Source organism: Podarcis vaucheri (assembly GCF_965113315.1).
Source record: "Podarcis vaucheri genome assembly, chromosome: 4".
Classification (NCBI taxonomy): Eukaryota; Metazoa; Chordata; class Lepidosauria; order Squamata; family Lacertidae; genus Podarcis; species Podarcis vaucheri.
Window position 1 is genome coordinate 1,497,286 of NC_138762.1, and position 25,039 is coordinate 1,522,324.

Below are 25,039 nucleotides of genomic sequence, written 5' to 3' on the forward strand. Positions count from 1 at the left end.
GGGCTCTGAGCATCTCCCTCGGTCCCTTGGGGGGGGGCCTTTGGCTCTTGGCTGGGCTCTGTTACGGAAAATCTGGGTGCGTATTTACCCTGCCACCCAGCCAATCGGACCAAGTCCGTGGATTCTAGCGGAAGAAAAGGAAGCTCAGCCAGACGCAGGAGCAAAATGCGAAGATCCAAGTTTATTGCGCAACAGGTTCAAGGCGAGATTGAACCCCGAGAATGGGGCGACATAAACTTTTAAAAGTTCCCTCCAAGTCCCATAACACAGTGCGCGGAACGTCATGAATACATTATGGGAAGGTTGGGTTTCATGGATTACATCATGAATATATTACACACGTCATGAATATCTCAGAGAAAGGTGGGGTTACACTAATTTACATTTGAGGGAAGGGAGGGGGGAATATGCAGAGCGAGGGTCATACACAAATACACATTTCATGAGTACCGGTGGCGGTGGGACAATGGGTTACTGATATGCGCTGTCTGCCACCTGGTATTGCCCGGGGGACGGGCTGGGCAGAGCGATCTGACAGGATTAAGGAGTTCCTGTGTACGTGACTTGCCGTCTCGAGGATTATGGAGTCGGCCAACATCATGGAGTCCTGGGGAAACTGAGTCGAATGACACCAAGAGCAAGAAAATTGGAGCTGTGGTTGATTTTATATGAATTTTGAAAGGTTCTGATGACTTTCAGTCCGTTCCGTAGCCTAGATCAAAAGCGGAAGCAGAATGTATCCATTCTTGCAGAAATGGATACATTGTAACAAGGGTTTGACAGTTTTACGAGGTCGGGAGTTTCGGTTCTATTGTTCTCGCCGTGGGGGGCCGTCAGCAGCTCGTCAGGAGGTTAAATGAGGCGTGCAAGAGCTCCCTGAGCTAGCTCCTGCAGGACGAATGCATGGCTGTGATTGGCCAAAGCGCGGCCATAGGAATAAGCGGAGAAGGGAAACACTCGGTCTACTCATTCTAAGTATGGAGCGCAGATAGGCATAGGAAAGGATAGGGAATATATATATATTTGAGCTTATTTCGCTCGGGAAAAGGTCTGGGGAACGTGTGGTGCTTGTGCAACGGTGAAGGGGGTTCGAGGGTGGGTGTGCGGTGGTACCCTTGAGGTCATCGCCTCGGACAGCCAAGAAGAAGGGGGAAATAGGTACCCCCCCCCCTCGGTCCGTATCAGTCCCCCATTCGGAGATAGATTTGCATTAAAGTTCTGTAAGAACTTGCAAATCCTTTCTCCGCACCATTTGAGCGCTAAATTTCGGTGATCTCGTATTCACCTTCTCCTAAATGCCTCATCTGTACATAGTCTGGGAAAGTGGGAGCATGTCGGGAGCGGGCATAGGCTCGAAGAGGAAAGGAACTAGGAGAAGCAGAATGTCGGAGGAGAGAGCAGCAAGGGGTAATACAATGCATAGTGCAACACAAGATAGAGACACAAAGGAAGACAGTTAAAATGATAAACAACACGACTTTCAATAGTTGTCTGAGCCATCCCAGCTTGGGCAACCATCCCCATAAGTCCACATCGGATAGCCCCTCATGCTGGATGTCGTGGAGCTTCCCTGCTAGCTCATGGATATTATTCAAATGTCCAGTTATATTTAAGGTCTGGTCAGTCACGTATGTGCAGCACTCTGTGCCTATTAATGCGCAGGTGCCTCCCTGACTGGACAAGAGGAAGTCTGTCGCGATTCTCGTCTGTAGGCTCAATTGTCTTACCTCGGATAGTTCCGACATGAGAGAGTCTGTGATCTGGGTCGCCTCCTGCATGAACTTAAGGAGGATGTCGGTGAGTCGGAGAATATCCACGTGGTTTGAACCGGCACCGTAGGCGGGGAAGAGTGCTCGGCCTACGGTCTCTCCATTCGCAGCAACGTCTGACAGGTCTGACAGCTCCTTTTGCTCCCTTTTGTTCCGTTGTCTTCCAGGCGGTAGGTGTGGTAATATTCTAATTCCGGGAACGATGTAGCCGATGAAGCAGGATCCGGACATGTGTGGGCTCACCCATGTATAAGCGCGGTGCCCACACACCCAGAATAGGCCGCTGAGGTAAGATTCCATTCGGCCTGAGGCAAAGGTTTGTAGTAGCATGGTGTCTGCGGGTTGTGGCTTCCAGTCCAAGGGGTGTCCAACCGCAGCGGCCCAGGCAACAGTAAGGTTAGGAAAAGTTCGGGAGTCCCTTGTGTTAGAGACAGTGACCAGTCCAGTTGGTAGGATTTCCAGAGTGTTGGTGCATGTACTGGATCCGATGAAGGTTCCTTCCCCTGAGAAGCTGCGGCAAAGGGGTCCCTTCGTAGGGCCGGTGAGGTAGAGGTATTGATGTGTTAAGTTGAGTGCGGTCAGGTTCCAGGAGGTAACATTTCCGGAACGGAACTGTTCTAAGGTCACTGGTACAGGGACCAGTGGGAGGCTCTGTTGGAGATGGCTGGGTGCGTGAGCGCAAATCCAGCAGTCCGGGTAGGGTGACTCCTTCGCCACCTGGCTGAGAAGCTTAATATAGGAGTTTTGCTCCCAGGATGACAGGAGGTCTTCTCCCGGGAGTGCCGGGTCGGCGCCGAATTGTCGGGGTGCTGTGCCAACCGGATGGAGGGGGTCGGTGGTGTTCAGTAGTCGCCTATCCCTGGCGATACCGCCGCATCGCAGGGGTCCGACGTGGTCCCATGAGGGGGAGCGCGAGGGGTGTAAAGAATGGTGCCACCCTTCGAGATATTCAGCCCCTCTCCACTCATGAGTGACCCCTAAGTCCCATAGACAGCAGAACCGCCGTAGGCAGAGTCCTTGGAGTTGGGGCTTCCGGGTTTCTGGGGTGGGGCGGAGGCACTGGAAGCCGAAAATCAAGTTTCCAGAGGGGTGGCTTGATTCCGTATAAGCGTGAGTAGCCCCTCCTGTCTCGACTTCGGTCCAGTTTGGGGTTTGCGAGACCTCTCCACTCTCGTAAAGAAGGTAAGTCCCATTTCTGCAGGTCAGCCGGTAAGAGGAGTGGTCAAGAGTGAGAGCCGCAGAGCCGATACGATGTAAATCCTTGTTTCGGATGAAAAGTTCCCAATATTCGTTTTCGGCGAGTTGGGGAACTAGGGAATGGCGCAGCAAGGTCCGGGACTCGGGAAGGCAGAAATCAAAGTCCCCCATTCGATCAGGGTTAGACCTTCCCGTCTCGACCTCATGATAGTCCAAGAAGTGGTAGTTTGTTCGTAATCCTGTGCAATGGTCTGATGAGGTAGACGTGACCCAGGATAAGGTGGCGAGGAGAAGGGCGGTGGTGACCAGGCGCATGGCTCGGATGCGTGAACGAACGAAGGCGCCTGACAGGGTGAGGCTGTAAAGCGAAGGTATCAAATAGCGCTGTTGAACGGAGCTGTCAGATGAACTGTCAAAGGCGAAGCTGTCAACGAAGGAAGTAGTGAATGGAGCTGTCAAACGAAGCAAGCTGTCAATGGAGCTGTCAAGCGAAGCAAGCTGTCAATGGAGCTGTCAAGCGTGGTTGTCGGCGCGTCTGAAACGTAGCTTGATGGTGTTGGTATCTGGGATGATTTCGGACGTCCAGTTGGGTGTCGCGGTGTCTGGTCCGGTCTGTTGGGCCCGACTTTGGCCCCGATCGGCTGGTCCGGTCTGTTGAGCCCGACCTTGGCCCCGATCAACTGGTCCGGTCTGTTGAGCCCGATCTTGGCCCCGATCAGCTGGTCCGGTCTGTTGAGCCCGACCTTGGCCCCGATCCGCTGGTCCGGTCTGTTGGTCGTCGTCGTCAATATATGAGGTCGGTAAAGCCGGTGGAGTCGAAAAGGTGAAGTCCTCACCGTTGCTTTCTTCCGTCTCCTGTGGAGGGGGTGAGGACTTGCACCTAGTGTGATGTAACCAGGAATTCTTCTCACCTACTTTCACGGCGGTTGGCGATGTCAAGAGTACTTGGTAGGGACCTTCCCACGCGGGTTGGAGTGGTTCTTTCTGGTAGACCTTGACGAGGATCCAGTCGCCCGGGTGGAAGGAGTGAGCGTGGACGTCGATGGGAAGATTCTGTCCCTCGATGGCCGCGTAGTGGTGGAGACGCTGTAGCTGTGTCTGGAGCTGAATAACATAATTAGTAAGTTCTGCCTCCCCGAGCTCCAGTTCCGATAGTGGGAATAGAGTGTTGTAGACGGGAGGAGGTCTCCCGAATAAGAGTTCGAATGGGGAGAGTTTCAAACGTCCGGTTGGGGCGCTGCGGATGTTATGAAGAACCAGTGGGAGTGCATTGACCCATTTTAGGCCAGTGAGCTCGCAAAGTTTGCCCAGCTGTATCTTTATTTCCTGGTTCATACGTTCCACTTGGCCAGAAGATTGTGGGTGGTATGGGGTGTGGAGGTCCCATTTGATTTGGAGTGATTTGGCCACTAATTGCACCACTTCTGCAGTAAAGTGGGTCCCTCTATCGCTGTCTAGGCGACGGGGTATGCCATAGCGGGGAATAATGTCCTGTAGGAGGGCCCTGGCAACTACGGATGCGGTGGCCTTTCTGCAAGGGAATCCCTCCACCCACGAGGAAAATTGGTCAACTATAATCAGAGCATGCTTAAAGCCTTGGCATTGGGGCAGATCAATGAAATCAAGCTGCAAGTTCTCAAAGGGGACAAAGGCCCATGGTCTGGCTCCTGGCGGCCTCCTTGGTTCACGTTTAGGATTGAACCGCTGGCAGGTAATGCAATTCTTTGATGCTGCTGCTGCAGCAGCAGCTATCCCGGGTGCGTACCAAAATCTAATTACATGTTCCATTAATCTCCCTTTTCCCCAATGTGTCCGCTGGTGAAGAAACCTCACTACTTTTGGAGTCCAGGCCTTTGGAAGGACGGTTCTTCCATCGGGGAGGACCCAGATACCTTGTTGTTCGGTGGCACCTATCGATTCCCACGTAGCCTTCTCATCCCCTGGGGCAGATTTGTAAATTTCTGTGAGGTCTAGGTCTGCTGGCAGTTGGAGGGCTTGGAACTCGGATTCGTTGTTAGGGGTGCGTAAGGCTGCCATCTGTGCGGCTTTGTCGGCTCGTCTGTTTCCTTTAGAAACTGAGTCCCTGCCCTTGGTATGGGCCTTGCAGTGGACAACGGCTATGGCGGCAGGTAGGTGGATCGCTGTGAGAAGTCGCTCAACCAGGGCGGCGTGCGAGATTTGAGACCCGGCAGCGGTTAGAAAGCCTCTTTGGAGCCAAATTTGGCCAGTTGTGTGCACCAAGCCGAAACAGTATTTACTATCCGTATAAATGGTTATCCGCTTCCCTTCACCAATCTCGCAGGCACGCAGCAGCGCAATTAGCTCGGCGGCTTGGGCACTGTACTGAGAGTTAATTGGATTTGACTCTAGTATTTCGAAGTCGGAGACCACCGCGTACCCGGTCTTCCTAACCCCGTCGATCACTTTAGAGCTACCATCAGTATATAATATTAGGTCCGGGTTCTCCAGGGGAAGATGATCTAAGTCTTCACGGGGCTTTTCAGCTTGCCGGACTATAGTGGTGCAGTCATGATGCGGGGTGCCATCATCGGGAAGGGGTAGTAGGGTAGCGGGGTTTAGCGAGTTGACACGTTTAATGGTGACATTGGTTGGGGTTAGTAGGAGGGCTTCGTAGCGGTTGAGGCGGGAGTTTGAGAAATGGTGACATCCTTTTAGGGTTAGGAGGGTTGAGACTGAATGGGGAACGTGGAGGGTGATTTCGTGGCCTAGAACCGTCTCTTGGGCTTTCTCGAGGAGGACAGCGGCGGCCGCAATGGCTCTGAGGCAACTGATAGCCCCTTTGGCAGTATTGTCAAGTTGTAGACTATAATATGCCACTGGCCTCTCTTGGTCGCGGAATGGTTGGGTTAGGACCCCAGAGGCTACCCCCATTTGCTCGTGGATGAACAAGTTGAAAGGGATTCGGTAGTCGGGTAATCCTAGGGCAGGAGCAGATCTGAGTTCCCGTTTTAGTCGTTCAAAAGAGCTGTAAGCTTCATCTTCCCAGACTAAGGTGTCTGGGTGGTCCTGGCGCGTCATGGCAGTTAAGGGCTTCGTTATTTCACTGTAACCAGCGATCCATGCCCGGCAGAAGCCGGCCATGCCAAGGAAGCCGCGGAGCTGTCGCTTTGTCCTTGGGAGGGGAATTTTAGTGACTGCCTCAATCCTGTCAGTGGCTAGACTTCTGGTCCCTACTCCCAAGATGTGTCCGAGGTACTTGACTTCTTGCTTACAATATTGGAGTTTCTTAGGAGACACTTTATGTCCCTTCTTTGCTAATTCTGATAGGAGGCATTTAGTATCTATCTTACACGCCTCCTCACTGGTAGAACATAATAAAATATCGTCCACGTAGAGAAGCAAGGTGGAACTGGCCGGTAAGTGGATGTCCTCTAAGTCCTGATGTAACACGGCCGAAAAAATGGCGGGTGACTCTACGTAGCCTTGGGGCAGTCTGGTCCACGTTAATTGGCTGGGCCCCCAGGTAAATGCAAAAAGAAATTGGCTGGCCGGATCTAGGGGTATGCTGAAGAAGGCAGAACACAGGTCCGCAGCGGAGTACCAAGTCGTCCCTGCTGGAATGGCGTTTAGGAGGGAGTTCGGGTTGCCAACTACCGGGTGTCGGGGAATCACGAATTGGTTCACTAACCTCAAGTCCTGCACAAAACGGTACCGTATAGGTGCCCCCTCCTTAGCGGGCTTCTTGACCGGGAGAACTGGGGTATTACAGGGCGAAGCGCATGGGACTAGAATCCCCTTTTCGAGGAAGTCCTCAATCATGGGTGTTAGGCCTTCTATGGCTTCTTTGGGCAGAGGGTATTGCTTGGTGCATGGGAAGGGTAGGTCGCTTCGGTAAGTGATCTTGACCGGAGTGGCGGAGAGTAAGAGTCCCACTGAGGTTGATTCAGTCCCCCATAGGGAGGGGGGCAAGTCGTTTTCGAGTTCTAAAGGGAGTTCGGGAAACTGTCGGTCCGCTTTAGATTCCTGAACGATACCCTGGAAAATGGGAATGGAGTTCCCTGGCATATGTAGGTAAATGCCATCCGGGGAGCATTTTATGGTGGCATTAAGTTTGCAGAGGAGGTCTCTGCCGAGGAGGTTGACTGGGCTGCTTGTTAAAAGGAAAGTGTGTTCCGCTAGTAATGGTCCGAGGGTGACCTTGGCCGGTCGCGAGAGCGGGCAAGTGCGGGGTATCCCATCCAGTCCCATTACTTTCTTGGTTACTGTCCCTGGTTCCAGGTGACTGTCGGTTAGGGTGGAATAGGTGGCCCCTGTGTCCAGTAGACATTGGTAAGGGTGGCCGTCTATCTCGATAGTACAGACCGGGTCTTCGGGTGACAATGTAAGGACAGGGCAGATGGTTTGGGTCTGACTGGGATCCCCTTCTAATTGTCAATAAGTGTTCTGATTATCGGGAGGTGGTTGGTTTGGAGGGTGCAAGGGAGGAGCAGTAGCATTCGCCCAAGGGTGGGCAGGTTGGTCTATGGCTGGCAGTTGGGTGGCCGGCATTTGGGTCCGGGGTCCCGGTTGTGGTCGGGATTGAGGGATCGGGTTCGAGACCGCCGGTGGGGTATAAGCCGCTGGGTTGTGGTTGCTGTAGCCTGGAGTTACGTTGGCTTGCGGGGAGAAAGGGGGGTGGGTGATCCGTACAGGGAAAGGCTTAGGCTCCTGTCCCCCGTAGGGTGTCGCATTTAGGTAGGGGCAGAATCTTTTAATGTGTCCCTCTTCCTGGCAGTAATAGCATCCTCCAGTCCCCGGTCCCCATTGCCTATAGGGATTTGGGGTTCCTCCTCCACGGATTCCCTTTCCTCGAGGGAATCCCCTGCCTCGATTAGGACCATAGGCAGTTTCCATGCTTAAGGCTAGTATTTGTTCGACCTCGGGCTTCGTTTCCTTCTTCTTTCTTTCATCCCGAGAGTTGTAGACAGATTTTGCGATGGACAAGATTTCACTTACGCTCTTTCCATCGTATCCAATTTGGAGATTCAGAGCTTTCCTGATATCTGGGCAAGCCTGATCCTTGAAGAACCCTTTAATGATTACTTCATGCTGTGGGTTGTTGGGGTCTATTCCTCCCCATGTTTTAATGGCAGAGACCAATCTAGTGTAATAATCGGACGGGTGTTCATTTGGTCCCTGCATGACCGACTGGACTTTGGTCCAATTAACGGTGCGTTGTCCGGCGGCCTTTACACCGTCCAAAATGGCCTTTTTAAATAGGTTTAAGCACCAAATACCGTTAGTGGTATTATAGTCCCATTCTGGTTCTACTCTGAGACATTGTGCTGTGAGCGCTTGCAATCCCTGAGGCCGTCCCCTTTGGTAGTCAGGTAGTTCTATGGCTTCCCCAGCTTTAGTTAGAATGTCCGCTTTCTCCGCCTCGTTGAAGAGGGCATTCAGAAGGACGTGGACATCGGGCCAGGTGGGATTGTGTGTGGAGAAGATAGCGCTGACCTGGCGGTGGCATTTGTCCGGGTCATCCCTTAATGAGGGCATCTGGTTTGACCAAGTTACCAGGTCTGAGGTATAGAAGGGTTGATGCGTGTAAACCATCCGCGGGGGCCCATCAGGTTCGAGAGGAGGAATGGGCAGGGCCCTTAAGGGCATCTGGACTGCAGTAGAACTCACGGTGGAGCTTACTTGGTCAGAAGTCCCCGGAGTCTCTTTATCGCGGCCCCGGGTCCCTTTTTCGGAGCCTTGAGGTTCCGTGGGAGCGGGTTTATTCCCGACTTGGGTAGAGTCCTCAATGGTGTTGTGGTGAGTAGAGGAGGGGACTTTAGTTTTAGCTTGTCCGGGGTTTTTAACTTGTTTGGCCCCCCCCTTGTCCTTTTTCGCTTGTAGTCGTGTGACCCTCCTATTTTCGGTGTCTTGTGCCTCATCCTCCTCCCCCGTTTCCTCCCCACTACTGGAGTCGCTGTCGCTGGATGTCGGGGCTTGCGGCGGTGGTCCTTGATAGTAAAAGGGGACCAGGGTCTGTCGTACATCGTCATCTTCGTAAGGGGGGGGCATTGGCAGTCGCCCGGGATTTAATATAGGCAATTGGTAAGAGGTTGTTCCCTTTGGGGCTTGGAGCATTCTCCTTACGGCCTCAAAGGTGGCCAGGTATTCTAACTGGCGGGGTTTTTCTTCTATCAGGGCTTTCCTTAGGTGGTTCAAGCGTTCTTCATTAAACGAACCCCCCGGTGGCCACCGCAGTTCGGGTCTGGCGGAGGCAGTCCTGGCGGGCCAGGTTCCGGAGCAGAGGTCCTCTAGTTTTTCCTTAGATAACAATTTGTGGCCAGGAATCGACTTCCAACACGCGATGACAAATTGAAGAGGGGAGTCGGGATCCTTCTGGGAACGGGATGGCTTCCGGGAAGCCTTCCTCCCAGAATGAGTCCGCTCGTGTTTGGAAGCCTGGGTACCCATAGTATATTTCACGCGTGTCTAGATAGGAAAGAGGAAAGAGGAGGGGGGGTCGATAAGGATTTGTGGTTCTAGGGTTATTCGACAAAGGACTAGTAAAATGAAAGGTCTTTAGTCGCTTGGCAACTTCCTAGGGAGGTTTTTAAGAGCTCTAGCTATCCGGTATTCCTTACTTCCCTTTTCCTTAACCATTCACCTGGGGTCCCTTTTCCACTCTGCCGATCCCGCCCAATTCCTCATGGGCTATTCCCTCCTGGCAACCTCCTACCTATCGTCACAACTCAGGAAAAGGGGCCCTACTGAACGCCCGCACCGTGCGGTGCCAGATCGGGTGGTCCCTGGACAGAGGTTTGGGTCGAAAATCCCCCTTGCTTTCGGAAGCGGGCTTACAGTACACGTGGTATTGTAGCCCGACCGGTGCGGCTGGGATTGGGATAGAAAGCAAGACCACTTCCTGCCCCCTAGAAAGGACGCTCGGGAAGATCGGAAAGAGAGCTCCAACCCCTTGCTTTCAACTGGGATGCCCGTTTGCGGAGAGTCGGCTATCTTTCAAGTCGGGTCTCTCCGTCTTACCCTTCGGGCTCCCAATTGGTGCGGCTGGCTGGAGGGTTTAGATAAAGAGATAGAGCTCAGAACCCCCCTTTCGGGTCGAGCAGCGGTCCACGGTCTCTCTCACTGACTGGACCAAGAGAAAGGCAAGAAGGTACGATAGAGAGGAGGGCAGAGAATTCAGTTGCCAGGAGACTTCCACCCCTTCCCACCAGTGCACTGGATTTTCCTATACTCACGCGTCTTCCCGTCGATCCGATCCCGGGATCGATGAATGAGCCGGCTGGATCCCTTTTGCTCCCCGGCTGAACTCCTGGGGCTTCCGATTACCGCCCGGGAGATGGCCGGAGGTCCAAAAGGGTCTTCTCGGGCAAATTGGCCCGCAGCCGGCTGAAGAATTCGGGGCCTCCGGTCAGCAACCCGGGAGAACCGCTCTGCCCCACGTTGGGCGCCAAGCTGTTACGGAAAATCTGGGTGCGTATTTACCCTGCCACCCAGCCAATCGGACCAAGTCCGTGGATTCTAGCGGAAGAAAAGGAAGCTCAGCCAGACGCAGGAGCAAAATGCGAAGATCCAAGTTTATTGCGCAACAGGTTCAAGGCGAGATTGAACCCCGAGAATGGGGCGACATAAACTTTTAAAAGTTCCCTCCAAGTCCCATAACACAGTGCGCGGAACGTCATGAATACATTATGGGAAGGTTGGGTTTCATGGATTACATCATGAATATATTACACACGTCATGAATATCTCAGAGAAAGGTGGGGTTACACTAATTTACATTTGAGGGAAGGGAGGGGGGAATATGCAGAGCGAGGGTCATACACAAATACACATTTCATGAGTACCGGTGGCGGTGGGACAATGGGTTACTGATATGCGCTGTCTGCCACCTGGTATTGCCCGGGGGACGGGCTGGGCAGAGCGATCTGACAGGATTAAGGAGTTCCTGTGTACGTGACTTGCCGTCTCGAGGATTATGGAGTCGGCCAACATCATGGAGTCCTGGGGAAACTGAGTCGAATGACACCAAGAGCAAGAAAATTGGAGCTGTGGTTGATTTTATATGAATTTTGAAAGGTTCTGATGACTTTCAGTCCGTTCCGTAGCCTAGATCAAAAGCGGAAGCAGAATGTATCCATTCTTGCAGAAATGGATACATTGTAACAAGGGTTTGACAGTTTTACGAGGTCGGGAGTTTCGGTTCTATTGTTCTCGCTGTGGGGGGCCGTCAGCAGCTCGTCAGGAGGTTAAATGAGGCGTGCAAGAGCTCCCTGAGCTAGCTCCTGCAGGACGAATGCATGGCTGTGATTGGCCAAAGCGCGGCCATAGGAATAAGCGGAGAAGGGAAACACTCGGTCTACTCATTCTAAGTATGGAGCGCAGATAGGCATAGGAAAGGATAGGGAATATATATATATTTGAGCTTATTTCGCTCGGGAAAAGGTCTGGGGAACGTGTGGTGCTTGTGCAACGGTGAAGGGGGTTCGAGGGTGGGTGTGCGGTGGTACCCTTGAGGTCATCGCCTCGGACAGCCAAGAAGAAGGGGGAAATAGGTACCCCCCCCCTCGGTCCGTATCAGCTCTGAGCATCTCCCTCGGTCCCTTGGGGGGGGCCTTTGGCTCTTGGCTGGGCTCTGAGCATCTCCCTCGGTCCCTTTGGGGGGGGCCTTTGGCTCTTGGCTGGGCTCTGAGCATCTCCCTCGGTCCCTTGGGGGGGGGCCTTTGGCTCTTGGCTGGGCTCTGAGCATCTCCCTCGGTCCCTTGGGGGGGGCCTTTGGCTCTTGGCTGGGCTCTGAGCATCTCCCTCGGTCCCTTTGGGGGGGGGCCTTTGGCTCTTGGCTGGGCTCTGAGCATCTCCCTCGGTCCCTTTGGGGGGGGCCTTTGGCTCTTGGCTGGGCTCTGAGCATCTCCCTCGGTCCCTTGGGGGGGGGCCTTTGGCTCTTGGCTGGGCTCTGAGCATCTCCCTCGGTCCCTTGGGGGGGGGCCTTTGGCTCTTGGCTGGGCTCTGAGCATCTCCCTCGGTCCCTTTGGGGGGGCCTTTGGCTCTTGGCTGGGCTCTGAGCATCTCCCTCTGTCCCTTTTTGGGGGGGCCTTTGGCCCTTGGCTGGGCTCTGAGCATCTCCCTCGGTCCCTTTGGGGGGGGGGCCTTTGGCTCTTGGCTGGGCTCTGAGCATCTCCCTCGGTCCCTTTGGGGGGGGGCCTTTGGCTCTTGGCTGGGCTCTGAGCATCTCCCTCGGTCCCTTTGGGGGGGGGCCTTTGGCTCTTGGCTGGGCTCTGAGCATCTCCCTCGGTCCCTTGGGGGGGGGCCTTTGGCTCTTGGCTGGGCTCTGAGCATCTCCCTCGGTCCCTTGGGGGGGGGCCTTTGGCTCTTGGCTGGGCTCTGAGCATCTCCCTCGGTCCCTTGGGGGGGGCCTTTGGCTCTTGGCTGGGCTCTGAGCATCTCCCTCGGTCCCTTTGGGGGGGGGCCTTTGGCTCTTGGCTGGGCTCTGAGCATCTCCCTCGGTCCCTTGGGGGGGGGGCCTTTGGCTCTTGGCTGGGCTCTGAGCATCTCCCTCGGTCCCTTTTGGGGGGGCCTTTGGCTCTTGGCTGGGCTCTGAGCATCTCCCTCCTTCCCTTTGGGGGGCCTTTGGCTCTTGGCTGGGCTCTGAGCATCTCCCTCGGTCCTTTGGGGGGGCCTTTGGCTCTTGGCTGGGCTCTGAGCATCTCCCTCGGTCCCTTGGGGGGGGCCTTTGGCTCTTGGCTGGGCTCTGAGCATCTCCCTCTGTCCCTTTGGGGGGGGCTCTGGCTCTTGGCTGGGCTCTGAGCATCTCCCTCGGTCCCTTTGGGGGGGGGGCTTTGGCTCTTGGCTGGGCTCTGAGCATCTCCCTCGGTCCCTTTGGGGGGGCCTTTGGCTCTTGGCTGGGCTCTGAGCATCTCCCTCGGTCCCTTGGGGGGGCCTTTGGCTCTTGGCTGGGCTCTGAGCATCTCCCTCGGTCCCTTGGGGGGGGCCTTTGGCTCTTGGCTGGGCTCTGAGCATCTCCCTCGGTCCCTGGGGGGGGGACTTTGGCTCTTGGCTGGGCTCTGAGCATCTCCCTCTGTCCCTTTTTGGGGGGGCCTTTGGCCCTTGGCTGGGCTCTGAGCATCTCCCTCGGTCCCTTTGGGGGGGCCTTTGGCTCTTGGCTGGGCTCTGAGCATCTCCCTCGGTCCCTTTGGGGGGGCCTTTGGCTCTTGGCTGGGCTCTGAGCATCTCCCTCTGTCCCTTTTTGGGGGGGCCTTTGGCCCTTGGCTGGGCTCTGAGCATCTCCCTCTGTCCCTTTGGGGGGGACTTTGGCTCTTGGCTGGGCTCTGAGCATCTCCCTCTGTCCCTTTTTGGGGGGGCCTTTGGCTCTTGGCTGGGCTCTGAGCATCTCCCTCGGTCCCTTTGGGGGGGACTTTGGCTCTTGGCTGGGCTCTGAGCATCTCCCTCGGTCCCTTTGGGGGGGACTTTGGCTCTTGGCTGGGCTCTGAGCATCTCCCTCTGTCCCTTTTTGGGGGGGCCTTTGGCTCTTGGCTGGGCTCTGAGCATCTCCCTCTGTCCCTTTTTGGGGGGGCCTTTGGCCCTTGGCTGGGCTCTGAGCATCTCCCTCGGTCCCTTGGGGGGGGGCCTTTGGCTCTTGGCTGGGCTCTGAGCATCTCCCTCGGTCCCTTTGGGGGGGGACTTTGGCTCTTGGCTGGGCTCTGAGCATCTCCCTCTGTCCCTTTTTGGGGGGGCCTTTGGCCCTTGGCTGGGCTCTGAGCATCTCCCTCGGTCCCTTTGGGGGGGGGCTCTGGCTCTTGGCTGGGCTCTGAGCATCTCCCTCGGTCCCTTTGGGGGGGCCTTTGGCTCTTGGCTGGGCTCTGAGCATCTCCCTCGGTCCCTTTTTTTGGGGGGGCCTTTGGCTCTTGGCTGGGCTCTGAGCATCTCCCTCGGTCCCTTGGGGGGGGGCCTTTGGCTCTTGGCTGGGCTCTGAGCATCTCCCTCGGTCCCTTGGGGGGGGGCCTTTGGCTCTTGGCTGGGCTCTGAGCATCTCCCTCGGTCCCTTGGGGGGGGGCCTTTGGCTCTTGGCTGGGCTCTGAGCATCTCCCTCGGTCCCTTTTTGGGGGGGCCTTTGGCCCTTGGCTGGGCTCTGAGCATCACCCTCGGTCCCTTTGGGGGGGCCTTTGGCTCTTGGCTGGGCTCTGAGCATCTCCCTCGGTCCCTTTGGGGGGGCCTTTGGCTCTTGGCTGGGCTCTGAGCATCTCCCTCGGTCCCTTTGGGGGGGGGCCTTTGGCTCTTGGCTGGGCTCTGAGCATCTCCCTCTGTCCCTTTTTGGGGGGGCCTTTGGCCCTTGGCTGGGCTCTGAGCATCTCCCTCGGTCCCTTTGGGGGGGCCTTTGGCTCTTGGCTGGGCTCTGAGCATCTCCCTCGGTCCCTTTGGGGGGGGGCCTTTGGCTCTTGGCTGGGCTCTGAGCATCTCCCTCTGTCCCTTTTTGGGGGGGCCTTTGGCCCTTGGCTGGGCTCTGAGCATCACCCTCAGTCCCTTTGGGGGGGCCTTTGGCTCTTGGCTGGGCTCTGAGCATCTCCCTCGGTCCCTTGGGGGGGCCTTTGGCTCTTGGCTGGGCTCTGAGCATCTCCCTCGGTCCCTTTGGGGGGGGCCTTTGGCTCTTGGCTGGGCTCTGAGCATCTCCCTCTGTCCCTTTTTGGGGGGGCCTTTGGCCCTTGGCTGGGCTCTGAGCATCTCCCTCGGTCCCTTTGGGGGGGGCTCTGGCTCTTGGCTGGGCTCTGAGCATCTCCCTCGGTCCCTTTGGGGGGGCCTTTGGCTCTTGGCTGGGCTCTGAGCATCTCCCTCGGTCCCTTTGGGGGGGCCTTTGGCTCTTGGCTGGGCTCTGAGCATCTCCCTCGGTCCCTTTGGGGGGGGGCCCTTGGCTCTTGGCTGGGCTCTGAGCATCTCCCTCTGTCCCTTTTTTGGGGGGGCCTTTGGCCCTTGGCTGGGCTCTGAGCATCTCCCTCGGTCCCTTTGGGGGGGCTCTGGCTCTTGGCTGGGCTCTGAGCATCTCCCTCGGTCCCTTTGGGGGGGCCTTTGGCTCTTGGCTGGGCTCTGAGCATCTCCCTCGGTCCCTTGGGGGGGCCTTTGGCTCTTGGCTGGGCTCTGAGCATCTCCCTCGGTCCCTTGGGGGGGGCCTTTGGCTCTTGGCTGGGCTCTGAGCATCTCCCTCTGTCCCTTTTTGGGGGGGCCTTTGGCCCTTGGCTGGGCTCTGAGCATCTCCCTCGGTCCCTTTGGGGGGGCCTTTGGCTCTTGGCTGGGCTCTGAGCATCTCCCTCGGTCCCTTTGGGGGGGGGCTCTGGCTCTTGGCTGGGCTCTGAGCATCTCCCTCGGTCCCTTTGGGGGGGCCTTTGGCTCTTGGCTGGGCTCTGAGCATCTCCCTCGGTCCCTTTGGGGGGGCCTTTGGCTCTTGGCTGGGCTCTGAGCATCTCCCTCGGTCCCTTTGGGGGGGGCCTTTGGCTCTTGGCTGGGCTCTGAGCATCTCCCTCTGTCCCTTTTTGGGGGGGCCTTTGGCCCTTGGCTGGGCTCTGAGCATCTCCCTCGGTCCCTTTGGGGGGGCTCTGGCTCTTGGCTGGGCTCTGAGCATCTCCCTCGGTCCCTTTGGGGGGGCCTTTGGCTCTTGGCTGGGCTCTGAGCATCTCCCTCTGTCCCTTGGGGGGGGGCCTTTGGCTCTTGGCTGGGCTCTGAGCATCTCCCTCGGTCCCTTGGGGGGGGCCTTTGGCTCTTGGCTGGGCTCTGAGCATCTCCCTCTGTCCCTTTTTGGGGGGGCCTTTGGCCCTTGGCTGGGCTCTGAGCATCTCCCTCGGTCCCTTTGGGGGGGCCTTTGGCCCTTGGCTGGGCTCTGAGCATCTCCCTCGGTCCCTTTGGGGGGGCCTTTGGCTCTTGGCTGGGCTCTGAGCATCTCCCTCGGTCCCTTTGGGGGGGCCTTTGGCTCTTGGCTGGGCTCTGAGCATCTCCCTCGGTCCCTTTGGGGGGGCCTTTGGCTCTTGGCTGGGCTCTGAGCATCTCCCTCGGTCCCTTTGGGGGGGCCTTTGGCTCTTGGCTGGGCTCTGAGCATCTCCCTCGGTCCCTTTTGGGGGGGGGCCTTTGGCTCTTGGCTGGGCTTTGAGCATCTCCCTCGGTCCCTTTGGGGGGGCCTTTGGCTCTTGGCTGGGCTCTGAGCATCTCCCTCAGTCCCTTTGGGGGGGGGCTTTGGCTCTTGGCTGGGCTCTGAGCATCTCCCTCGGTCCCTTGGGGGGGCCTTTGGCTCTTGGCTGGGCTCTGAGCATCTCCCTCGGTCCCTTTGGGGGGGGGCCTTTGGCTCTTGGCTGGGCTCTGAGCATCTCCCTCGTTCCCTTGGGGGGGCCTTTGGCTCTTGGCTGGGCTCTGAGCATCTCCCTCGGTCCCTTGGGGGGGCCTTTGGCTCTTGGCTGGGCTCTGAGCATCTCCCTCTGTCCCTTTTTGGGGGGGCCTTTGGCCCTTGGCTGGGCTCTCAGCATCTCCCTCGGTCCCTTTTTGGGGGGGGGCCTTTGACTCTTGGCTGAGCTCTGAGCATCTCCCTTGGTCCCTTGGGGGGGGCTTTGGCTCTTGGCTGGGCTCTGAGCATCTCCCTCTGTCCCTTTTTGGGGGGGCCTTTGGCTCTTGGCTGAGCTCTGAGCATCTCCCTCGGTCCCTTTTTTGGGGGGGGGCCTTTGACTCTTGGCTGGGCTCTGAGCATCTCCCTTGGTCCCTTGGGGGGGGGGCTTTGGCTCTTGGCTGAGCTCTGAGCATCTCCCTCGGTCCCTTGGGGGGGGGCCTTTGACTCTTGGCTGGGCTCTGAGCATCTCCCTTGGTCCCTTGGGGGGGGGGCTTTGGCTCTTGGCTGAGCTCTGAGCATCTCCCTCGGTCCCTTGGGGGGGGGGCCTCTGGCTCTTGGCTGGGCTCTGAGCATCTCCCTTGGTCCCTTGGGGGGGGGGCTTTGGCTCTTGGCTGAGCTCTGAGCATCTCCCTCGGTCCCTTGGGGGGGGGCCTTTGACTCTTGGCTGGGCTCTGAGCATCTCCCTTGGTCCCTTGGGGGGGGGGCTTTGGCTCTTGGCTGAGCTCTGAGCATCTCCCTCAGTCCCTTTGGGGGGGGCCTCTGGCTCTTGGCTGGGCTCTGAGCATCTCCCTCTGTCCCTTTTTGGGGGGGCCTTTGGCCCTTGGCTGGGCTCTCAGCATCTCCCTCGGTCCCTCGCCAGGAAGCGGAGGAGCAGCGCAGTCCAGGCTGGAGCGCAGCGGTAGAGACGCCGCTGCTCTGGGTGGGGAGAGAGAGCCGTACTGCCGCCGGAGGAAGAAGCTGGCCTGGGAGGCTGGGGGGGGGGAGGGAGAGTCCATGGCTTGGGGACACCTCCCTTTTGAGAAGGGGGGATGGTCAGGAGTTGTCGAGCTTTTTGGACGGAAATAACTCAAAATAATGAGCTCTGACGCTAAACTGCTGCTTCCCTTCTCAAAATCAGTTGTTACTTTAGATTTCCAGAATACAGTGGTATCTCAGGTTACAGACCCTTCAGGTTACAGACTCCGCTGACCCAGAAATAGTACCTCAGGTTAAGAACTTTGCTTCCGGATGAGAACAGAAATTGTGCAGCAGCGGCAGCAGGAGGCCCCATTAGCTAAAGTGGTGCTTCAGGTTAAGAACAGACCTCCGGAACGAATGAAGTACTTAACCCGAGGTACCACTGTGAATACTACAGTATAAGGTTGAACTCTCTTTCTGCGGCTTCTCTCTCCTCCCCTCCCTCCCTCAGTTATTATGAGGGGTCTTTCCGTGAGGCACTTTGGACACAGCCCAGCTTCCTTCACAGCGAGCGGCCACTTTCCCTCGCTTCCCCTGAGGTATCTTCCTTTGTATGCCAGACCCAGGGGATCCTCTCCGCCCTTGCCACGGACTTGGGAATCTCCTTTTCCTGGAAGATCCCTCTCCTCCTGACTGGAAGGAGACCCCAGAAGAAGAAGAAGAGGAGAGTCTTCCCACAGCTTCTCCCTCCAGCTTCTCCCTCCAGACCCTCAACATGGTCTCCCCATCTCAGCTGTGAGGCTCCTCCTTCCTCTGGCTCCATAGATGTTCTCCTCAGAGCGGAGGATCCACTCAGATCAGAGCCACTTCTCCCTCCCTCCCTCCACCCTCTCCTCATCCCCATCTTCTCTCAACCTTCCCTCTCTCCCATCTCAAATCCCCTCAGAAACGGCTCTCTTTATTCTCCCTCCAAAAGTGCTGGCGCCACCCCCCTCTGGGTAGCCAATCAGAAAGAGGCTCTGGCCCTCTGGTGGAATGGTGAGGCACTGCACCCCCAGACTCTGCTCTGGCTCTGCTGTCCGTCAGAGCAGCCAGCTGCCCCACCAGGCCTTGCAATCTCCCCACCGCTTGAGCCGTCCTCCATTATAATAATAATAATAATAATAATTTATTATTTATACCCCGCCCATCTGGCTGGGCCTCCCCAGCCACTCTGGGCGGCTTCCATAAAAACCAAAAATACAATAAAATATCACACGTTAAAAACTTCCCTGAACAGGGCTGCCTTAAGATGTCTTCTTAATGTCAGGTAGTTGTTTATCGCCTTGACATCTGCTGGAAGGGTGTTCCACAGGGCGGGCGCCACTACCGAGAAGGCCCTCTGCCTGGTTCCCTGTAGCTTTGCTTCTCGCAATGAGGGAACCGCCAGAAGGCCCTCGACGCTGGACCTCAGCGTCCGGGCAGAATGATGGGGGTGGAGACGCTCCTTCAGGTATACTGGACCGAGGCCGTTTAGGGCTTTAAAGGTCAGCACCAACACTTTGAATTGTGCTCGGAAACGTACTGGGAGCCAATGCAGGTCTTTCAAGACCGGTGTTATATGGTCTTGGCGGCCGCCCCCAGTCAGCAGTCTAGCTGCCGCATTCTGGATTAGTTGTAGTTTCCGGGTCACCTTCAAAGGTAGCCCCACGTAGAGCGCATTGCAGTAGTCCAAGCGGGAGATAACCAGAGCATGCACCACTCTGGCGAGACAGTCCGCAGGCAGGTAGGGTCTCAGCCTACGTACCAGATGGAGCTGGTAAACAGCTGCCCTGGACACAGATTTGACCTGTGCCTCCATGGACAGCTGTGAGTCCAAAATGACTCCCAGGCTGCGCACCTGGTCCTTCAGGGGCACAGTTACCCCATTCAGGACTAGGGAATCCTCCACACCTGCCCGCCTTCTGTCCCCCAAAAACAGTACTTCTGTCTTGTCAGGATTCAACCTCAATCTGTTAGCCGCCATCCATCCTCCAACCGCCTCCAGACACTCACACAGGACCTTCACCGCCTTCACTGGTTCTGATTTAAAAGAGAGGTAGAGCTGGGTATCATCCGCATACTGATGAACACAAGCCCAAACCTCCTGATGATCTCTCCCAGCGGCCGCATGTAGATGTTGAAAAGCATGGGGGAGAGGACAGAACCCTGAGGCACCCCACAAGTGAGAGCCCAGGGTCTGAACACTCATCCCCCACCACCACTTTCTGAACACGGCCCAGGAGGAAGGAGCGGAACCACTGTATAACAGTGCCCCCAGCTCCCAGCCCCTCAAGACGGTCCAGAAGGATGCTATGGTCGATGGTATCGAACGCCGCTGAGAGATCCAGCAGATGAGAGATCCAGCAGAACTAGGAAACAGCTCTCACCTTTGTCCCTAACCCGCCGGAGATCATCAACCAGTGCGACCAAGGCAGTTTCAGTCCCATGATGAGGCCTGAATCCCGACTGGAAGGGATCCAAATGGTCCAAATTGTCTCCCAAGACAGACGGATGAGGAGAGAGCCATTCAGGGGCCACAGGAAAGAGGCATTGGGGGCCAACAGAGGCAAACTGGAGTGGGGAAGCATCGCCGAATGGATGCCTACCTCTCCCTCTCTTCTTCCTTCTCAATATCCGTTATTGCTAACTAAGAAATTGGGGGAAAGGCAGCTACTCTGTGTAGGGTTCCTTGGGGTTGAGATCCGTAAGCTATGGTACAATTTCTCAGCAATAAATATGATACACTTTTATGGGTGTTATGGGAAATTCCAGGTGGAGAGATGACTCATCAGCCCAGCCAGTCGGGGTGCAAGTCCCTCATGGATCCATGCGGTCGGTAAAAGAAGGAAGTTCCGGCCAAGTAATTTGGAGCAAAACAGCGGTCAGTAGACCTTGATCTTTATTGTTGCCCAACAGGTCCCCACAGGAGCAAGAACCCAGAACAAAGGGTTACCTTGACTTTTACCCAGAGAACATTTCACAGGGCATCATGAATAGGTCCATACTACATCACAAAGGAGGAGGGGATATAAGATATACACAAGTTCAGCAGGGGCCAGACACCGCTCCCAACACCTCTTAAGTAAGGTAAAGGTAAAGGTAAAGGTACCCCTGCCTGTACAGGCCAGTCGTGTCCGACTCTGGGGTTGCGCGCTCATCTCGCTCTAGAGGCCATGAGCCGGCACCATCCGAAGACACTTCCGGGTCACGTGGCCAGCGTGACGAAGCTGCAGCTGGCGAGCCAGCACCAGCGCAGCACACGGAAACGCCGTTTACCTTCCCGCTATAAAGCGGTCCCTACTTATCTACTTGCACTTAAGAGTGCTTTTGAACTGCTAGGTGGGCAGGAGCTGGGACCGAACGACAGAAGCTCACCCCGCCGCGGGGATTCGAACCGCCGACCATACGATCGGCAAGTCCTAGGCACTGAGGTTTTACCCACAGCGCCACCCGCGTCCCTTTAACCTCTTAAGTACCCATCACCCAAAGAACAAGGAAACCCTTGGCATCTCCTTGCCCTCAGGACTTGTCCGGAGATGGGCTTTCAGAACACCTGACTTGCTAAATTGCCTCTGGGGATGTCTATTGTTGCCCCCCGTCACTCCCTGGGTGGGGGGCCGTGTATGTGCTCTCAGGCTTGGGGAAAGATGCCCTCTTCCGGCTGCCTACGTGACTTCCTGCTTCTTGGTTCATGGAGGGAGGGGGAGCCCAAATTCACTTTTCTTGCAGGGTTAAAATGCCATTGGAATGAGGCGAGTCGGTTAAAGCATGGATTTTCTACGAATTTATAAAGCTAGGTATCTTCCCTGCACTGTCAAGTCAAAAGCATACATTCAGGGCTAATATTTGTAACATTGCAACAACTATAAAGATGCCCCCCCCCGGAATTTCCATAACATGGGTAAGTGAACTCATATTTGAAACAATGCAGACGCAGTGAAGAAGGATTTTTCTCTAGTGTTTCATTCAGCCTCACCCGAATAAACACTTAGATTATGTGAAAATAATGGGCGATACCGTTTTATTTATTTATTTTCATGGTATAAAAGATCATTTTAAAGACAGCAATGGTTACACAACAGTAAACAACACAAAGCTTGTCTCATGGAATTGCAGACTTTCATCCTGCCATATGTTACAAGTTTCAATTGATTATTCTAAAAGATCACGCCACATTTTCCCACGAGTGCGGGGTAGATTCCGGCAACAGTCTTCACAATTTATGTATTCAATAAACATTGGCCCACATGTCAAGAAACATTGGCCACAGGAATACGGATTGTGTTCCCCCACCTTTTTGATACTTAAATTGTGGTGCCAAGAACTGAACACAGTATTCTAGGTGGGACCTGACCAAGGCAGAATAAAGTGGTACTATTCCTGCCCTTGATCTGATTCTGCCTTCTGCCACGTTGGCCTCCCCTCCCCGTTTGGTGTCCTCCGCAAATGTGATGAGCATCCCCTCAGTTCCTTCATCCAAGTCATTTATAACGAAGTTGAACAACAACGGGCCCAGGACAGAACCCTGCAGCACCCCAGGATGATGAGGAACCATGAAAGAGTCCTCTTTGGGTTTGGTCAGTCAAATCCGCCTAACAGTTTCCTCGTTCAGCCCACATTTTACCAGCTTTCTCACGGGGGACTTTGTCAAAAGCCTTACTGAAATCAAGACGCACTATTTCTACAGCAGTCCACTGATCAAAAAAGTTTGTAACTCCATCCAAAAAAAGGGGAGGAGAGATTTCTCTGGCTTTACTTGTTTTTGAAGGTGATTTATGTAACCGACCCAGTGGTGCCAACTTGCATAAAATATTGGAGGAAGGGGCCAGGTAAGGCCTGCTTTGCACAATCAAACATATGATGCATGCAGGTCATTGGAATGGCAATGCCTATCAACTGGGGGGTAGCCCCCTCAAATATATCATTGGGGGGCAAAAACCCCTCAGCCTCTAAAAGTCGACTCCTGTTCCCACATGTCTCAGGATGGTAACAACATAATAACACAAAATATACATCTGTAACCCCCCCTCACTACCACATTTTAAAAGGGCATTAGATGTCAATCAGGCAAAGGCCTGGTTAACAAGGTGCGGATTTGCCTGTCTCCTAAAGCTGTATAATGGTTTTTCCAACCTTGGCATGAATTATCTGATGGGATGTGAGACTGAAGCTCTTCCTGAAGCTCTTTCCACATTCCATGCACCGATAGGGTTTCTCCCCTGTATGAATTCTCTGATGGGAAGTGAGATGGGAACTCGTACTGAAGGTCTTTCCACATTCCATGCACTGTAAGGGTTTCTCCCCTGTATGAATTCTCTGATGGGATATGAGCTGAGCTTTATGCCTGAAGCTCTTTCCACATTCCACACACTGATAGGGTTTCTCCCCTTTATGAATTCTTTGATGTTTTGTGAGATTGGAGCTGCTACTGAAGCTCTTTCCACATTCCACACACTGATAGGGTTTCTCCCCTGTATGAATTCTCTGATGGGAAGTGAGATGGGAGCTCATACTGAAGCTCCTTCCACATTCAAAGCATTTATATTATTTCTCCCCTGTATGAATTCTTTGATGGGTATTGAGATGTGCTCTCTGACTGAAGCTCTTTCCACATTCCATGCACTGATAGGGTTTCTCCCCTGTATGAATTCTCTGATGGGATATGAGGTGAGTTTTATGCCTGAAGCTCTTTCCACATTCCACACACTGATAGCATTTCTCCCCTTTATGAATTCTTTGATGTTTAGTGAGATGGGAGCTCCTACTGAAGCTCTTTCCACATTCCACGCACTGATAGGGTTTCTCCCCTTTATGAATTCTTTGATGTTTAGTGAGATAGGTGCTTCTACTGAAGCTCTTTCCACATTCCACACACTGATAGGGTTTCTCCCCTGTATGAATTATCTGATGCTTAGTGAGACAGGAGCTTGTACTGAAGCTCTTTCCACATTCCACGCACTGATAGGGTTTCTCCCCTGTATGAATTCTCTGATGCTTAGTGAGACAGGAGCTTGTACTGAAGCTCTTTCCACATTCCACACACTGATAGGGTTTCTCCCCTGTATGAATTCTCTGATGGGAAGTGAGATCGGAGCTGCTACTGAAGCTCTTTCCACATTCCACGCACTGATAGGGTTTCTCCCCTGTATGAATTCTCTGATGCCTAGTGAGAGAGGAGCTGCTACTGAAGCTCTTTCCACATTCCACGCACTGATAGGGTTTCTCCCCTGTATGAATTCTCTGATGGGAAGTGAGATCGGAGCTGCTACTGAAGCTCTTTCCACATTCCACACACTGATAGGGTTTCTCCCCTTTATGAATTCTTTGATGTTTTGTGAGATTGGAGCTGCTACTGAAGCTCTTTCCACATTCCACACACTGATAGGGTTTCTCCCCTGTATGAATTCTTTGATGGGAAGTGAGATTGGAGCTCTGACTGAAGCTCTTTCCACATTCAATGCACTGATAGGGTTTCTTTCCAATGAGATTTCGTTGATGGGAACTGGAATGGGAGCTCTGACTGCAGCTCTTTCCACATTCCAAATTTTTACGTGCCTTCTCCACTCTGCAGATTCTGTTGTGGTCACCTTTGTTCTTGATTTCCAATTCATCACAATCTGCAATGGAGAGAAAAAGGGATTAGAGCCTCAGGAACAAATGGAGCCCCCAGTTAGGAAATAATGCCCATTAAATTTGTTGTAGAGAAGGCAGTGTTCATTACCTTTGTTATATGTAATAAACCAATGTATTTATTATTGGATTCTAATCGTTGGTTGAATGTTGCTTTGTTTGAAGTAAGTTACTCAACTTAAAATTTTTGTACTTTTTGTAAAATTTTTGTACTTTTTTCATTGGATTAGATGCTATTAATACTGCTTCATGTTTATACAGTAGCACCTCAGGTTATGTAACCCTCGGATTATATAAACATCAGCTTATGATAGTGACAAATCCATGCACAGTGATCCTTGGGTTGCGAAAACCTCTTGATCTGGCCGGACCTCCGGAACGGATCCCATTCGCAACCAGAAATGCGACTGTATATTTGTGTTGGAAGCTTCCCAGATTGGCTGGAGCAACCCAACCAGATGGTCAGCGTATAAATAAAAATTATTATTATTGCTATTATTATCACTGCTAGTGCTACCTGAGATTCAATCAGCCTGGCTCTTCTCTGGGGCAGATGTTGTTTGGCCCAGTCATGGCATCCCCTCCATCTCCAGTGTCAGTCGTCTCTTTGGTCAACCCAAGACTGACAGCAGCAAAAACAAAAACAGAAAACCTGACAGAAGCTACTTATCTTTCCTAACAACTCTGAAGCTGACATTTAATATGGCCTGGGCAGTTCAGATCAGCCCAATTGTGGTAGTAGGAGGCAGAACTGGAGGAAGATTGTTCACAGAAAAAACTGCAATTTATTATTTCATGTGGGGGTGTTAGGTTCCCAGGTGTTGTAGGGGGCCCTGTTAAAATATATGAGGTTTGTCACATAGAGGTATTTTTTGAATTTCCTGGCAGATAGGATGATCCCACAGGGAGCCTTACCAAGAGAGGCCACGATCCCCCAATTCTCCTCCATGACATCCTTATGCAGAGCTCTCTGGTCAGGATCCAGCAACTCCCACTCCTCGTCCGTGAAACGAACAGCGACATCTTCAAAGCACACTAGACCCTAAAAGAAAAAGGGAAATGTCCTGCTCTGAGACAGCAGAAATATAATCTGCTACACAATGCTCTGTTGTTTCCTTCCTGTTAATTGCTGTGTTATTTCAATAGGATTGCTTTGCTGCACATTTTAATTATCGGTACCTATTTTAACGCTTTAATTGAATTCTTTTATTCT

General features: G+C 54.2%; 2 protein-coding genes across 3 annotated transcripts in view; both read right to left on the reverse strand.

Moving 5' to 3' along the window:
- The window catches only part of LOC309530408 (uncharacterized protein), a 141,577-nt gene extending 123,263 nt beyond the window's left edge, over positions 1–18,314 (reverse strand). The window contains exon 1 of the mRNA XM_082219359.1: positions 17,690–18,314. The gene's annotated coding sequence lies outside the window, so the exon portion shown is untranslated. The remainder of the gene's footprint in view (positions 1–17,689) is intronic.
- The window catches only part of LOC309530284 (uncharacterized protein), a 435,057-nt gene that overhangs the window by 203,450 nt on the left and 206,568 nt on the right, over positions 1–25,039 (reverse strand). For both annotated transcript variants that reach the window (XM_082218999.1, XM_082219000.1), the window contains one exon: positions 24,742–24,868. In XM_082218999.1, the coding sequence (XP_082075125.1) occupies positions 24,742–24,868 (127 nt within the window). The remainder of the gene's footprint in view (positions 1–24,741; positions 24,869–25,039) is intronic.